The 18,143-nt window shown below is 35.7% G+C and overlaps 1 protein-coding gene across 6 annotated transcripts in view; it reads left to right on the top strand.

The window, feature by feature from the left end:
• The window catches only part of R3HCC1L (R3H domain and coiled-coil containing 1 like), an 88,570-nt gene that overhangs the window by 60,602 nt on the left and 9,825 nt on the right, over positions 1-18,143 (top strand). For all 6 annotated transcript variants that reach the window (XM_063102255.1, XM_063102260.1, XM_063102258.1 and 3 more), the window contains 2 exons: positions 12,630-12,805; positions 17,522-17,592. In XM_063102255.1, coding sequence (XP_062958325.1) covers positions 12,630-12,805; positions 17,522-17,592 — 247 coding nt within the window. The remainder of the gene's footprint in view (positions 1-12,629; positions 12,806-17,521; positions 17,593-18,143) is intronic.

Genomic DNA, 18,143 nt, shown 5'->3' on the forward strand with positions numbered 1-18,143 from the left:
TTTTCTAGTAGATGTTGGAATGTTGTTAGACACTGCAGAGGGAAGGAAGTAGAGAAGGGAAGGGTAAAATAAAACAAAATATTATTTTTTAAGGAGTTTGTACTGAGTTAAATTGAAGAATAAATGACTTTCACATATGTAGAAAATGTAAGTGGATAGTGACATGCCGGCCAGGTGGAGTTCATAAATACAAAATGTTGGATTTGAGGCATCTTAAAAATTGCTTAGTTCAATATTTGTGTTTTTTTCATTTGAATGTTTGTTCTCTATGCAACATTTGAATTCCTTACCATAAATAAGAATCATTGGTTTTGAATAATAGTACTGCTTCCTCTTTCATTCCTTATAGTGTGTATTAGTCAGTTTTTTGTTGCTATAACAGAACTACCTGCGACTGGGTAATTTATAAGGAAAAGAGGTTTATTTGGCTTACGATTCTGGGACAGCTGCATCTGGCATGGGCCTCAGGCTGCTTCTTCTCATGGTAGAAAAACAGCAGGCAGCTGGCGGGTCCAAGCAGATCACATGATGAGAGGAAGCAAGAGAGAGGAGGTGCCATGGTTCTATAAACAACAAGCTCTTGCAGGAACTGATAGAGCGAGAACTCATTACTCCCCCCTCCCCCAGGGAGACCATTAATCCATTCATAAGGGATCCACCCCCATGACTAAATCAGTTTCCAACACTGCCACATTAAAGATCAAATTTCCACATGAGTTTTGGAGGGGACCACACATCCAAACTCCATCATAGTGGGTGCACATAACCTTTGTCTGGAAGGGAAAAAGTGATTTCCCTACAAGATCCCCAGTTATATAAATGAGGAAATTGAAGCTTAGTGGTCTCACCTTTATGAAAGGCAGAATCAGGATTTTAATCTAGTTCTGTCTTAATCCAATGTTTGTTTTTTTCTACCAGACCATTTCCTCACCTAAAGGATTTTGTTTGAAACATTCCAAGGAGCCTTTTAAATGCAGTTGAACATTCCTTACCCAAAATGCTTGGGACCAAAAGTGTTTCATATTTTTGGATTTTTTTTTTATTTATTATTATTTACAGATACTTTAACCAGTTGAGCATTTCTAATCCAAAAATCTGAAATATGAAATGCTCCAATGAGTATTTCCTCTGAGAGTCATGTCAGCACTCAAAAGTTTTGGATTTTGGACCATTTCAGATTTGGGGATTAGTCATGCTCAACCTGTACTAAGTGATGAGTCTTTTGTTTCTGAGAATTAAATTAAAAGTATAGAAAAATTAATCACATGCACATGAAAGAGCCACATGAGACTGAAGAGGACAGCCCATTGGACTGAACTGACTCTCCAGTACCAAGCAATCCTACCTCATTCTTAGGTGTCTGCATGCGCTGAGTTTCCCTATACCGCAATGAGCACTTCCTACTGTCAAGTCAGAAAACACTATATTTTAAACATTCCTTAGAATGAAATATAGAGCAAAGACTATCTATGAATGAGCATCCATGAACCCCTTGAAATTACGTACAAAATTGTGTATGTATATTCATTTCTTCATAGCTTTCATCAGATTCTCGAAGGCAGAGGTTCGCAAAGTATGGTATGGTCCCTGGACCAACAGCATGAGCATCACCTGGGGACTTGTTAGAAATGCCCAGCAGTCTATGTATTTACAACTTTTTCTGGTGATTCTGATGCACATTAAGTTTGAGAACCACTGCTCAAAGGTAATACACAAACTTAAATGTATATCAGAATATGAGTGGGGAACTACAGATGGCTGTTAGCCCATGATTAGAAAAACACTGTTCAACTGAGGTTTGAGACCCAAATCAGGTTAAGAAATACAAATAATGGGGGAAGTTATGTGATACATAGAGAAGTTATTAAGGATAAAAGCATTGGGAGAAGGCCTTAGTCTGAGAAAGGAAGTAGTGTTCACAGGAGTCAGCAGGAAGAGTGAGCACATGTATATATATAGGAGAGAAAGAACAACTTCCTACATAAGAAGGGCATGGCACACAGCCTTTTATACGTGGTAGTACTCAATAAATACTTATTGAATGGATGGAGGTGATAGGGCAGAGTTGAGGTGCTCTGTCTTTTTAGGGCAGCTTCCAGGGACTTTCAAAATATCATTGCTGCTGGAACTTGGAATCTGTGTGGTAGCTTAGGAATATGGCTTGTGTATTGGAGGGAAGGAGGGTTCAGGTGTCCAGCACAGTTTTTCAGGTCTTACCACTGTTTAGAATAGGTGCAAAAGAGTTTAGGCAACAGTTTGGTATTTTGAGGCCTCATAGTAACATAGTTAAAGAGGATGTTGGCATGACCTAAGGCTGAGAATGGCAAGAAAACGGAGTACATAGCTGAAGTATTAAGCTGGAGTATTAAGCTGAAGACAGCCAGTGTCTGGGTGTTGTGTTTGGAGATCTTTGAAGGTACTTGGAAGGGGGTGGGGTGTATGTTGAGGTATGAGGATGGGTGAAAAAAGAAAGAGGGAGATGGATTGAGAACCCAGGTAGCTGATCCAACTTCAGACTATGGTATTTGCTGCCTGGGTTTTAGAAGATGTAATATTAATAATGTTATGAAAAGATGTTACCAATCTATTAACATTAATAGCCCTTTGGTGACTTTTACTCTTAGTTTATTATTTATATTGCTCCAAACATACTTTATTAAATACTAAATCATAGTGCCTGCCTACCTTGAAAACTTTCCAACCTAATGTTTTTGGCTGTTTTCCCAGCTGGTCTGTTTCTTTGTTGATAATGGTTAGACATATGGAGGTATGTCTAACACTTCTAATAGGCAGGGAGGTATGCTGTAGAGCAGGGTGTGGCAGCCATTGCCATGTGAAGCAATTTCCTGTGACATTTGAACCTCTAAAGCTGCCTGATGGGGGTGGAGCATAGTTAGGTCATTATTGAGTTCCCAGAACTGCAACTCTTGATGAGTTTCCAAAGATCACAGTTAATCTCCTAAAGCTGTAGTATGGAATGGCTAGAAACTTAAATTGGTAATTGATAAAGGAGAGGATGTTGGCGTGACTTCTTTTAGCTCTTTGAGATCTTGGTACAAGAACACAGGAATTACTCTTCTCTAAGAAAAACTTCCATAGCCCCTCCTGCCTCCTGTATTGATCACCGAATCTATTGGTAGGTGGGTTAGTGGGGTATCAACAACATGACCTTGATGTTGATAGATACTGGCATCTGGCACCTTCACTGCCATATCTTGCCTTGATTTGAGGTTTGTTTGGTTTTTTTTTGGTGGCCGGCCAGTACAGGGATCTGAACCCTTGACCTTGGTGTTATAACACAACACTCTATAACCAACTGAGCTAACCAGTAAGAATTTGAGGCCTTCCTTTTGGAAAGTCCTTTTGTTAACAAAAGGCCACTAACAGTGTATAGCCATGGAAAGAGAAGAGTAAAAGAATACCACCCGTTCCCACCCATCTTCCTTTTCTGTATGTGCCAGTTTACATTCTCACACTCTCTCACTGTAAGTATTTGATTGTCAGAAAAGTGACATAGACAAGGGTTGCAAAAGGAGATTAGATTCCCCAGGGCTAAACTGGTTGATAGTTTTGTGTGGCCAGTCCATAGAATTAAACAAGATTATAGTTCCCACTTCTACTATTATTCTATATTCCTAATTTCTATTTTTTATTCTGTTTCTATTTTTTTAATTAATAGATTTTATTTTTTTGAGCAGTCTTAGGTTTACAGAAAAAATTGAAACAACATACAGAGAGTTCTCATGTACTCCCCTCACCTCTCTATTTCTATTTTCTTTTTTCACAATATCTTTTATTAGTTTGATCTCATTTTAACAGATTTATAATCCATATTTTTATAAAAGTATCTTAATTGGCATGTTATTACTGCCTAAGTGGGGATTTATATGCTCAGCTTCCAAATGCTATATATTCTAATGTAGTCACTTGGGGCATCCAGTGAAGAATCTGATTGAATTATGTACTCTGTTTGTTGTTCATTCTATTAGTGGATGATGACTAGATCTCTGGTTCACACAGGAGGAGGGAATATTAAGATTCCATTGCTCAAAGGTTTTTTTTGTTTGTTTTTTGTTTTCTCTAAACCAGGCAACTTGTAAAATTAAAAATTTCCCTTCTGAGCTCTTACATTTGTTGTATAATGTTTTTTCCCTCTGAATCAGAATACAAACCAGCAGCATTTTAATTTCTGATCCCCTTTCAAAACTAGAGAGAGGTAAATAGTTCTGAGCCTATATTATCAGTACAAGGTAGGTTTTCTTTTTTTTTTTTTTTTTAATGGCTGACTGGTATGGGGGTCAGAACCCATGACCTTGGTATTATAAGGCTGTGCTCTAACCAACTGAGCTAACCAGCCAGCCCCAAAGGATCCGAACCCATGGCCTTGGTGTTATCAGCACTGCACTCTCCCAAGTGAGCCAGGGCCGGCCCCCAAGGTAGGCTTTGAAGCTTCAGGGATTCCTAGTGTCTTGCACTGTCCTTGGCAGTGCTTTTGTGTCTGTGAACTCCATGAGATGTGGTATGTGAGATATAGTTGGGGCAGATGGAAAACGGGTAGTGATGACTCATGATGTTTATTCTGTTTGATTCATTACCTATTTAAAGATAATGGCAAGGAGGGGGAAGGTTAAGGTTGGCAAAGAGAATGTTTCCCTAGCCTGGTCAGAAAAAAACACACAACAACTATGTTCAGAAATTACAGATTCATTTATGTTAAAAAGGTTCATTAAAGATAGCAACATATCTTTAGGAGAATTAAATCTAACCCATACTTTTGATTTGAATTAATTTAATCATTTATGTCAGAAAATAATTATATTTTCTGATATGCTGGGTACTTTGTTGCTGGACTTTGAGATTCCCCAGGGCTAGGGAGGAAAGGAGTGACCCAGCCATAGGCCTGATTGCTGAAATGAGTAGCTAACAGTCTAAATATATTTAAATTCAGAATTTGTTTTTGTTGTGTTGATTCTGGGCTTGGAATATGGGGAGAGATTTAGGTTTGCCATAAGGCCTGTATTTGGGACAGAGGGAATGTAAGTGCTAATCATTAATCTTTCACAGAAGATCTTTTGTTTAGATTGGCTGAAGGCTAAGATTATTAAGGAAAAGTCAAGGGGGTGCCCAGGCATGCTGGATACCAGGCTTAAAGCATTGAGACTAAATTTCTGATCCTACAGATGATGTTTCATATTATTATATTGCCTGCCTGGGTCAAGATTGGCTCACTTATTAAACCAGTGGGTCTAAGTATGCTGTTGAAGGTCAGAAGTACTTATTTATTGTCTTGCTGAGAGAGACAGATGGGCAAGGACTAATACTCTCAAAAGAAGAGAAATTTTGGTTGGGAGAATAGGCCTGGATATGATGCAGGATTTTAGGTAGCTAAAGGTAGCATAAAGAAAAAGTGGATCAGGGACTAGAGAAATTAAGCAAGAAGTTGAATGGCAGTAAATGCCAATTTTGTCTGCCTTGGAGTTTTTCTTAGGTCTCACAAACAGCCGTAGTCATTGACTGTCATACTGTATTAGTCCATTTTGTGTTGCTATAACAGAAATACCTGAGACTGGATAATTTGTAAGGAAAAGAGGTTTAAATAAGATATCTTCCTGCCTTCTCAGTCTTCCTCTTGACTATAAATTTAATCTACTATTGTGTTTTCACTGTTCAGGAGATCTGTATAGCGTTTTCCCAAAAATGCCAAGTTTGGTCTGCCATGTTAACTTTTCTATACTGTCTGAATAGGAGCCAGGCCCAGGTCTTTGTTGCTTCAGGATACTCAATTGGTCCTTTTCCTTTGTATTCATGTGCCATATACTACCATTCATGGGAGAGGACTAGACCTGTCGAATTTATCCCCTGGCACTGGGGTCAGTAAATGATCACCTGAAACAATCGCTGGGGCACTGTACGTCTCATTATTGTGGCTTTGTTTTTTCTTATTTCCTTCTCCCCTTGTTTTTACTTCCTCCCACTTTCCTGCTTTTTTGTCTTTTACTTATGCCTTAGTCCAATGTGGTGGGCAGGGCTTTCTTCCACTGAAGGTAATCACAGGTATAGAGATGTTGCTGGTAAAGAAATCTCTAGGTGGCCCCTTGCATGGCATTGTAGCATTCTGTGTTACAAATTTTATGTTTGTATTTTTGCAAAGCTAAAGTTTGCATTTTTGGCTTTGGTTCTTGATAGGGTTGGTGGAGACATAGCGTACATATATTTGAAGATAGGTATTACCATTGGAGATATTATCCACTCTTATACTTAATGTGTAAAATATTAGAGTGGAAATGTCTGAATTTAGCCTTCTACTGTTGAAAAAGAACTTGTGCCGAAAACAGTATGGAAGAGGATTGGAGATATAACTCTATAGTGTAGTATTATTATCTTTTTAGGTAGCTCTTTTTGGATGTTTTAGAACTTAAGTTACGAGAAATTTGAAAAGACTTGAAATACTTTAAAAAAAAAAATAAGTGGGGTTATTTCCATTTGCTGAAGATGGGAAGTTAAATGAGGAAAACATTTTAATTCTAGCTATTGATTTATTCATAACATTACCATAGACCAATATGAGAAATTCTTGGTAGTTATTCTCAGTTTTCTGTGCTCTTGTAATACCTTAGAAAGAATCAAGTCCAGATAATCCAAAAACTTCATTTTCCTGGTTATAGCTTAAGTCTGTTCTCCAACCAGGCCTTAATTTACCAAGGTTTATAGTAAATTATAAGGTTTTAAATTGATTTTCTTCAATAAAAATGAGCTAATAAAGCAGTTAAGTAGCCACAAGGTAGCAGTGGAAGAGAAAAACAAAAATAAAGGGCTTTAATAACCTAATCTACATAATTGAGAGTTGACTATATGGGTTAATTCTGTGTAAGTAGACACGGTGACTTTTGAAGCAACTGTAGTAATTCTATACCACTAACCTGTGGTCAAGTCTTGTCCTTACCTCATAACCCCTTGGTGCCTCTCATATTTAGATTTGTTTTAACCATAACTGTAGTTTGAAGTGGTTTATTATGTTTGTGTTTAATTAAAAGTACCATTAAATATGTTCTTATTCCTCCCTCCCAATATCTGAGCCAGGATTATAGTATAGCCCTCGAACTGTAAAGGCTAGAAAATAGAACTTCATCCTGTTTTTAAGATGAAGCTGCATAAGTCTTTTTATAAAGTGGAATGTTAGCATTGGAAGTCATTTCTGAGAATAAGTCTCATTAGCTCCATGAGACTGTAAACTCCTTAAACATTGTTTAAGAAGTCTAATCTAGCCCTAGTCTAGTCTAGTCTATAATAGTCTAGCTCCCTCTTGTTTTATGAATAAGGTAACTAAGGCCCAGAAAGGTTATACTTACCTAGATAAGATTAGTTAGTGCCAGAGTTGGTACTAGTATCTGTGCCTCCTGGTTTCTAGCCCTGAGCTCTTTTCATGACACTAAGCCTTTGCCTCTACCTGACAAGTCTCAGCCAATCAACAGATATTGAATAGCTGATCTGTGCCCAGATCCGATTCTAGTGATTTGAGGGGAAGAGAGAGGGATAAAAATGTTTAAGGAGTTTATAGTCTTGTGGAACTGAGATTTATTCTCAGAAATGACCAGAAAGAAATAAAGGAGAATTCTATTTCAGTGAATTGAAAATGCCACTGATTGTGAACAATACACCATTATTTTATGTATCACTAAGAAAAAAATTTTGGCACAGTGCTTTTCTCTTAGAATTTTAATTTTGTACATATTGAAAGAACTCTTTTAGATGTAATTAGACATAAATTTTTATCACATATCATTCTATTATATACATTGAAAGGAAAATGTAATAAATTGGTTAAGATCTTTCTAAAAGTTCATGTTCACAGTCCAAGTCTTTCTAATAATTTCTTGATTCAGTCATTAATATTGATGCTTTTTCAGCTAGTATCATCTGCTTTGCCATCAAGAGCTTTGATGGTACAGCATTTCTTACAAGAATATATAAAAGAACCGAAATCATTATTATTAGATTCTTAAGACACCTTTGCGCTCATGTAAGGCTATTCTTATATCTGGGATTTTCTTTCACAATGCTGACCTTTCTCCCAGTTTTGATATTAGTGCTTTTGATGCTTATGCATGTGTGGGCAAGCAATGACAATATGCTTGATTGTAAGCTGTGTCTTGATGTCAGAGATGTTAAAATGTGAAAAAAGGTGCGTTTTAGAAAAAGTGTTATGGTATAGTAGTATAAGGAAGGGAAAGACCATTACATTGGAGTGGATAGGGAAATCTTCAAGAGAAGATAAAGATTGAAGTTGAGTCTTGGGAGAGGAAGGTTCTTTAGCAGAAAAGGCATTCCAGGCTGTGAGAACAGCTTGTAAAAAATACAGAATGCTCCCAGATTCAGGTCTTAAGTTTGTCACTCTCAGAAGTTTAGATGATTTATTTTGGAATTTTGTTGTTTTCCTTTATAATTTGATAATTTGGATTTTCTTCATGATTTGTTAACCAGGACAACTAAAGTTTATTGTTAAAGGGAAAGAAAAATGTGTCATTTTTTTTTTTTCAAATTTCCGAGTGCCATCCAGAATCACTCAGAAAATATACATCGTATAAATCAAATCCTTATTGACAAGGGGCTCTTGATAGAATGAGTCTTGGTAAGCATGCATTTAGACAAAATAACTTGAGGTATATGTGTTTTGTTCATTCGGTAAATATATATTGAATGCCTAATTTGTGCAGTGCCTAAAGTGTGCAGTGGGGGAGTATAGGAATAAATAAGATGTGTCCCTTACAGTTGAATTATAGAATCAGAATGCTGGTGAGGAAACTGAAACTCCAGCCTTCCTTTCCAACCTTGCTCCTGTATTATTTGCTATGGCTGCCATAACAAACTACCACAGATTGATGGCTTAATCAACAGAAATTTATTTTCTTACAATTTTGGAGGTTAGAAAGTCCAAGGTCAGTGTGTCAGCAGAGTTGCTTGCTTCTGAGACCTCTCCTTGATTGATAGATGGCCGTCTTCTCCCTGTGTATTCACAGGGTCTTCTAACTTCTAATTTCCTCTTATGAGGAAACCAGTCATATTGGATTGGCCCACCTTAATGATTTTATTTTAACTTAATTACCTATTTAAAGACTATCTCCAAATACAGTCATATCATGACGGTACTGAGGGTTAGTACCTCAACATATGAATTTTGGGGGAACACAAATTAGCCTATAACATTCCCCCAAGTCCTCACGTTATCTTTGCAGTAACCACATAACTATTCAGTGAATACCATAATACTCCTTCAGGGCTGCGTGCCTTTGTACACTTTCCTCCTCTACAATACCTTTCTGTGCCTTTTTAATGTATTGTTTCTTTACTCATGCAATGAAGAAGAGTAAGCAAAGTTTATTCTTCCTCTACCCACTGCTGGTACTTTCTTCATTCTTATAACTTTGTTACATATTAAAATTCTTTGTTCAAGTTCTTTTTCTAATGTATGTTAACCATACATTAAATGTTTGTTGGATGGGTTGTTAGGTGGTCAGGATAAGGTTGAAGGAAGAGATAGGTCTAGCTGTAATATAAGGTTTTGTGTCATGAGTACTATAAAAGTACAAACGAGTGAGGTAAATCTGTAGAAGTACAGAGGAAAAGTCAGATTATACATTCTTTGGAATATTTAAGGGAAGATTCATTGAGAAGGTAATGCTTGAGTGTGTCCATAGAGAATGTGATACTTTAAGATGTGCAAACTGACAGGTGTAAGTACTTCCAAAATAATGTGACCAAAACAATAGGAAGGAGCAGGATGTGTTTAGGGATAGTGAGCATTACTCTTTGCTTGGAAGGTAGCATATTTTAAAGGATGACATGAGATAAAGCCAGAAAAGTAGTATATTAGTTTCCTATTGCTGCTGTAATAAATTATCACAAACTCTGTAGTTAAAACAATATAAATTTATTATCTTATAGTTCTGGAGGTCTGAAGTACAAAACGAGTCTTACTGGATTAAAATCAAGGTGCTGGCAGGGCTGTATTTTTTTCTGGAGGCTCTAGGAGAGAATCCATTTTCTTGCCTTTTCAGCTTCTAGAGGCTACCAGTATTCCTTGGCTCATGGCACCCTTTCATCTGCAAAGCCAGCAATGGCCACTTTCTTGTATTGCCTCACTCTGACACACTGACTCTTCTGCCTTTGAGTTCTTCTGCTTTTAAAGACCCTTGTGATTGCACTAGGCTCACCGAGATGATCCAGAAATCTCCCTACTTTAAGGTCACCTGATTAACAACCTTAATTATATCTGCTACCTTGATTTTCCTGTGTGACGTTATCACAGGTAACAGGAATTAAGACATGGACATCTTTGGGAGATCTTTATTCTGCCTGTTTCAGGTAGGTTAGGTCCAGATTATAAGAGCTTTAAATATAGCCAATGAAGATTTTGACCAAGAGAATAACATGATCAAAGCAGTGTTTTTTTGGAAGTTTAATTTATAGTCTATATGCTGTCTAGAATATAGGATTAGAAAGAAATTAGCAACCCTCAGTTGTGTTTTCAGCTTTGCCACTGATATTTTCTTTCCTTCCTTCTTCCCTCCTAGAACAGTTTATATCCATAAATCTTCAATCAAAGAGAATTAGTTGTCCCGAACATTGTTATAGCCACTGTTTCTGATTCTGTTCACTGTAAGCCCATTTCATCATGTTATGGAAGGTCAGGAGACTGGAGTTATGACTCAGGCTTTGTCACTAATTTGATTAGTAACCTTAGGGATAGTCTTTAGTCATCTCTTTGTGACTTAATTCTCCGTCTGTATAATCTGGAAAATAACAACAGCCCATCTGACATGCTCATCTGACAGAGATAAAAGATAACCTTATTCCAAAATAATATAGTGTATTTTAATTTTTTGTCTGTAGGGAATAAATGGTTTGTGACTTCAAAACTTTTTAGTTTTCCTTTTGTATCTTGAAGAACTAAGGATTAAACAACAAACAAACAAAAACAAACAAACAAAAAAGCTCAACGATCCATGCTTCATTGACCTTCTACTCTTTTCCTCCATTCTTTTTTTTTTTTTTAACCCCCTGTGCAAATAAACATCAGTGCAATTATGTCATAGCAAGTCAGGTAATATTTTATAGACTTGTTTTCAAGACATGACTACATGGCTGTAAAAGTATTAAAACCCTCAGTTTGGGGAAGTTAATTTTAATTTAGCCAAATATTTTTGTGGAAGCTTGTTATGCATATGAAGGAATACTCAGATTTCATTTATGCTTTATAAATAGCAAGATAAGTACAACTTGTAAAAATTGTTAAATGTTTGTGATTTATAACTCAAAATTAGTTGTTCTAAGTCATTTGCAAACTTTCCCTTGGTCTATAATAGATATGTCAGAATGAATCAGATTCTAAACCTCTCCCCTCTATGTTCTATCAAGACATTTCTTAGCCATAAAAAAGAAAAAATATATATGGGTCTTAACAAGATGAAGGTTTCACATTGACTGTCTAGGAAGTATTGTTCCCCAGTACTCTTAAGATAAATGTTTCAGTTGTCTGCAATAGAAATATAATGCAAGGGCCGGCCTGTGGCTCACTCGGAGAGTGTGGTGCTGATAACACCGAAGCTGCGGGTTCAGATCCTATATAGGGATGGCCGGTTCCCTCACTGGCTGAGCGTGGTGCTGACAACACCAAGTCAAGGGTTAAGATCCCCTTACCGGTCATCTTAAAAAAAAAAAAAGAAAGAAATATAATGCAAGCCACAAATGTGTGTCACCTTTATAATTCTGAATTTTCTAATATCCATATTAGAAAAAGTAAAAAGAAACAAGTGAAATTAATAATTTATTTTAATCTAATATATCCAAAATATCATTTCAACATGTAATCAATATAAATAAATTTTTAATGAGATATATTTTACATTCTTTTTGTATTAAATCTTTGAAATCTGATGTGTATTTTATACTTAAAGCTCATCTCAGTTTGGGCTAGCCACATTTCAAGTACTTCATAGCCACATGTAGCTACTGTATTGGACAGTCCAGGTCTATTGCAAAATAATCTGCGTAACCACTGCATCAGATCTTAGAGCCTTTCTTTAAAGCCCTCCATACTGCCATGTCTAATCCCTCTATGTCAGTGGTCCTTCCTACCCACCCGCCTTCACTGTACCATTTGTAACTCATCACATTAATTAGTTTGTATTGTCTCACACACTGGTTGATAGATGCAAGTTAAGTTTCATGCATTGGCTGTCTTCTAGAATTTCAGCACCTTCTCAGATACTCCACATGTACTGCAAAAAATTCATAGAAAAATTTGTATTATCTTTTAATTCTATTTTTTCATGAACTTTTTTTTTTTTTTTTTTTTTGGCGGCTGGCATGTATGAGGATATGAGCCCTTGACCTTGGTGTTACCAGCACCATGCTCTCCCAAGTGAGCCAACCGGCCAGCCCTCCATGAACTTTTTGAAGTACCCTCATATAATATAAGCTAGGTGATAAACCCCTGGTCATCATTGCATCCAAGAATAGAATTAATGCAGAGACAATGGGAACAAGGAGACAGGGAGAAGGAGGATTGTTTATGTTTTACAATGCCCAGGTTTGATGTAACTATCTTTTATGTGTTTCCTCCTCCCTAGTTATCAGGGAATATGAAGAACAGAGAAAGTATCCAGGAACCTAGATTTGATTATTACAACCATAAAGTTCCTGATATTGACCTCAGTGATTGTGAATTTCCACATGTCATTGAAATTTATGACTTCCCCCAAGAATTTCGTACTGAAGACCTTCTACGGGTTTTCTGCAGTTATCAGTAAGTATGCACATAATTTCTGATGTTCAGAAAGGTGGAATGAAGTTTTCTTAAAATGTCTTCTGAAAAATCAGCCTTTGTTTTTCATGTTCCCTGTTGTTTACTGTAGCATCAGATTTGTTTATTTTCTTTTCCAGGTCCATTAGAAATCCCCTGTATCATACCACTCTTCTAAGTTCCTTAAAAATGTCAGATAGCCTTTCTAGACACCATTTGAGTATTTAGGAAGACCGTCATCAGTGATGACTCCTGAATCTGTGTCTTCATGGTGCATTTAGTCCATTTATATTAATTGTAGTTATTGATATATTTGGATGTATTGTCAGATTGTCTGGCTTCGTTTTTTGTCTTTACTTGTCTCATCTTTTTCTCTTCTTTCTTGCCTTCTTTTGGATTGATTAGGTATTTTTTTCTCATTCTATTTTTTTTGGGAAATGATACTGTTTTTATTTTTTGATGTTTCTAGAAATTACATGATGCATGCTTATCAGTGGCTGAAGTTATTATTTTTAACTCTCTAAACACTATAAGAGCTTTTAATTCCATTTCCCATTTCTCCCTCCCCAAAATTATGTGCAATTGTAACTGAGTATTTGATGCTTTCTTTTTTTTTCTTTTTCCTTTTAAACTCTATTTGATGTTATTGCATATATTCAGTGTTCACATTTGTCCACTTTCTCTGATCTTCAATTGTACCTTCTTGCATCTCGTACCTTCCATCTGCAATATTCTTTAACATTTAACTTAGTAACCTGCTGATAACAAACTCAGTTTTTATTTTTTGTGTGTTTTTAAGATGGCTTTTGGCTTCATTTTTGAAAGATATTTTTGCTGGGTATGGATTTCTAGGTTGGCAGTTATTTTTCTCTCAGAACTGTGAAAATATTATCCTATTGTCTTCTAGTTTTGTCTGTGGATGATGAGAAGTCAGCTGACAGTATCACAGTTGTCACTTCTGAATGTAATCTATCTTCTCTTTGGATGTGCTTAAGGATTTCTCTTAAGCACATCCACAGAGAGAATGATCTTTTAGGATCTTTGGGGCATTCTGCATTTTCATTGTGATGTGGGCTTTGTGGATTTCTTTTTATTTATTCTGATTGAGATCATTTGGGCTTCTTAAATCAATGGATTAGTGTTTTTCCTTGATTTTGGAGAACTCTCAGACATTACCTCTTCAATTTTTGCCTCTACCCCACTCTCTTTCACCTTGCCTAAGATGCCTGTTAGATGCCTATTAGATCTTCTCATTTAATCTTTGTTACCTCTCTTTCATGTATTCCATTTCTTTGTTATGTTCTGAATAATTTCTTTAGTTCTACTTTCTAGTTCACTCATTTTTTCTTCAGCTGTGCTTAATTGCTGTTAAATCTGTTCATTGAGTTTTAAATTTCATTTTATCACATTTTTTATTTTTCAAAGTTCTTTTTATTTTTTATTTTACAGTTTTTATTCTTCAAATATTTTGAAGTTTTTAATATTTCTCTAAGTATATTAAACATAGACCTTTTATTATCTCTGTCTGGTAATTCCTTTACCTAAAGTCTTTTTAGTTCTGTTTCTGGTATTTTTTGTTTCTGCAAAATCTTGCTCACAGTGCCTTGCTTTTTGGGGGGTTTATTTAGGTTTTACTGTGAGCTATAATTTTCCTTGGAATTTTATTTATGGGAATTGAAGCATACAATGCAAGAAGAAGAAAGTTTCTCTTGAGAGGAAATGTATTTTCTCTTGCCAAGCACCAAGGACACTAACAGTATAGGAACACTCTGAATTAAATTAATGATTTAAGATTTTTCTGACCACTTAGAAATAGTCAAATGGAAAATGATAAAAAAAAAAAAAAAATGTTGTATGCCTCAAGTATTTTAATTGAACACATGTGAGTATAAATGTCCTTTCACTTGTCAATCTTTTGACATGGTGCCAACACCCACCCCCATTTTAAGTTATTGGTATGTTGATAGAAGAGTTCTTGTAAGTCACCCTCATAATACCTCCTCTACAAATTACAGCTTCATTTCGTAAAAGTGGAGCAAGTACTTTAACATACCTTCAGAGTCATCTGAGAACATGTTCCTTATAGGCTAAAATGTTTTATGGCTGTTTTGCCCAATATATGTAATTGATAATAGATTTTCAGCTGTTAGTGACTTTACCTTTCTTTAGTCTTCCAAAGCATTCAATAAGTTTTTATAGACATAGTCTTTTTTTTCCACACTCATATTTCATTGGCTTAATTTAATTATATAGTAAAAATATCATCAAACTGATATAAGTGGGTTTGAAAACAATTGCACTAACTCTTGGTATGTATATAGTTGATACATATAAAATAATCAAAAGTATGCCTCAGTATTTCTAGCTTTTAAGAAAAAATAAGCTTCAGTAATAAAGAGATAATTCAGAAAGAAAGTTATTAAGAAAAAGATTTTCGGGTCTAGAAGAAAGTCGGTATCAAGAAGGATTATATGTTAATGTTTCAATTGTATTATTAAAAATTAACCAGTTCTGTTGTCTGATATAATAAATATAAATTTAAAATTCAGTTAATGTACGTCTTAAATTTATAATTTTATATCAGTTATGGTATATCTCCTAACTTTTTCTTAAAGGGCCAGATAGTAAGTATTTTAGTAACTCTATCATTGTTGCACAAAAGCAGCCATAGACAATACACAAACAAATGGGTATGGCTGTAAAATAAAACTTTGTTTGTAAAAACAAGTGTCCTGTTTTTTATAAAAAGTTCTGGAACAGACAGAGCTAGCAGCTCTATATTTGTTTAATCAGTTAAACTTGGTTGGGGAAGAGCATCAGTTCTATAACTGAAAGAAAGAAGGAGTGAGTGGATCCTAGAGGACAGTTAATTTCTGCCATAAACCTTACTCTGAATTTGCACTGTGGGTGAGTCAGTCTAATTCATTACAATTATGTTAAGACCTACTATCAGGGCCTTTTCAATGTGAAAGTCATAATAGACTTTAAAAAACAGTCAATGGAACTAAATCCCAAATTTGAACTATCTTAGATTGTCATTAGTAATGACAACTCTTAAAACCAAGGATCATTTTGTCGATGACTAGAATTTCCTGAAGATTAGTTAATTCTTATGGATTATTTACTTCCCTTTGCTTGGTTTCTTCCTAATCTTACCTGTAAGACCATTTGTCTTTCAAATCCAAAAACATTCCTAAAAGAGAAAAATTTTAAAGGATTATGAAATTCCAAGGTCTAAAAGGCTCTCCAGAACCCATCTAGGTCTTTTCCTGTCCTTTTTGTAGGCTATCTTATAGACTTCTACTATTGAACTTTTTCAGTCTCCAACTCCTGTGATCATTTTTGCCATGGTCAAACTTACCCTTACATTCAAGAAATTAACTGACCTTCAAAGCCTCATTTATTCCTTTTACCCTCAAAGGAATTTTTTTCTTGACTGGTTGTTACAGAGGAAAGATATTTTAGCAGGTGTCTTTTTTTTTTTTTTTTTTTTTTTTTGCTTTATAGTGATTTATAAAGATAAAGAAAAGGTCTTGGTGTGAAAGCCTATAACGCCCGTGAGTCACATACCAGAGTTGACTTCATGTTTTAATCACCATCTTCATCAGTATTAATAATCTGCCTGGTGAACATTGCTATTAATAATAAAAATAACGAACTCATTCATTTTTTAGATGCCCACTAAGTGCTCAACACCATGTTCTTGGCCTTGTCATGGATGATCTCATCTCCATTTTCACAACACTGAGGAAAGTACTATGCCCATTTCTACAGATAAGCAGACCTAGCTTCAAGAGAGGATAAGCCTACCCAGGGGTTCAAGGTGGCAGAACTTTGAGCTCATTGATACCTGAGCCTCCAACTCATGCTTTTTCCACTGAACTGTATAGAGTCCGGGAGCAGTTTTAAGCTCCCAGCTGAAATATATAACTCTTATGTCATCATCCTGATATTCCTGTGCTCACTATATAGCATATAGCTCTGCTCCAAAATAAAGGTGTTTTTCTACCGTACTTAAATGTTCATTCTTTTAATTCTTTCTAATCTGGTCTGATATTTTCTCTTATCATGGTTCTTTTTTTCCTGAATTTTTCTGACTTTGTCATAGTTCTTTCCTATTTTCCCTTTTCTTATCCCCTTTCTACAAGTAAAAAAGAATAGGTCAGCCTCTCTGATTATAATTGTCCTTTCTTACCATTACTTGACTTTTAAAAAATATTTGAATGACATCTTCCAATATAATCTCTCTTTATATATTGTATCTCTATCTCTTTTGCTCTCTGTCCTCAAGGACAGAGTTTACATTTGCATTAAATTCAGGTGACCTTCCCTACCTGCCTCCTCCTCTTATATTCTTCTACCCCTCCTCTGCTCCCTGATTCCATCTCTTCTCATTCCCTGCCCATAAGAACATCTCTTGTAAATAGTGCATTAAATACTTTACCTCCCTAAGGGACTTGTGAGGATTAATTAGTTGATGTCTATAAAATGGCTAGGAATATAAAATACTCTCGGGTAGTTCTTTTTGATGGTGTTATTGCTTTTAACATTCAGTGGCTTCTTCTGTCCTCCAAGCTGTTTTTTGTGTCATTATCCCCATTCCACCTGTGCACTCACTGAGTGTTTATCACATGAAATGTTTTATGAAATTCTATTTGAAAGATGTTTCATAAGAGTAAATTTTATTTTAGGAAATAAAATTGTTTTCTTTTGTTGCAGAAAGAAAGGATTTGATATTAAATGGGTGGATGATACACATGCACTAGGAGTATTCTCAAGCCCGATTACAGGTATTTACCCAATGGATTTCAGTCTTGCTTTCTTATTGTCTATTTTCTCCTGCTACTTGTTCTTATTTCCCTTCTATGCCAGCCACTTGGCATTTTATTCAGGTAGTATAGGTAATGGTAATAGGGCAAATATAGGTTTTTGAGGCATGGTACTTGGTACCTATGTGCTCCTGCCTTTACCTTTTCATCTTAATCCGATGGTATTTGGAGAGATAGTCAACTCCTCACAAGGTTACTTGTTTGCATAGCTGTCAGTCATGATAGTGTATAAACAAATTGCAGATAGAGATTTAAGAAGGCAGTGGGACTAAATTTTATAATATTTGTGATTTTTTTCCCTCCAGGCAAATAAATTTGGAGTAGTCTTTTAACCTATCCACTGAGAAACTGTAATACCTACTCTCTGAATATGTAATTCGGTGTTTTTACATATATCATTGGCCTCATGGTAGATGTGATGCAGAGGCATTCAAAGAAATTAGAGATGTTGGAGTGTTGGTTCCTGTCTGAACCACCTAGAATATAGGGCTGCACACTCGTTCTGGAAAGGG

The sequence above is a fragment of the Cynocephalus volans genome, chromosome 7 (genome assembly GCF_027409185.1).
Source record: "Cynocephalus volans isolate mCynVol1 chromosome 7, mCynVol1.pri, whole genome shotgun sequence".
Taxonomy (NCBI): Eukaryota; Metazoa; Chordata; class Mammalia; order Dermoptera; family Cynocephalidae; genus Cynocephalus; species Cynocephalus volans.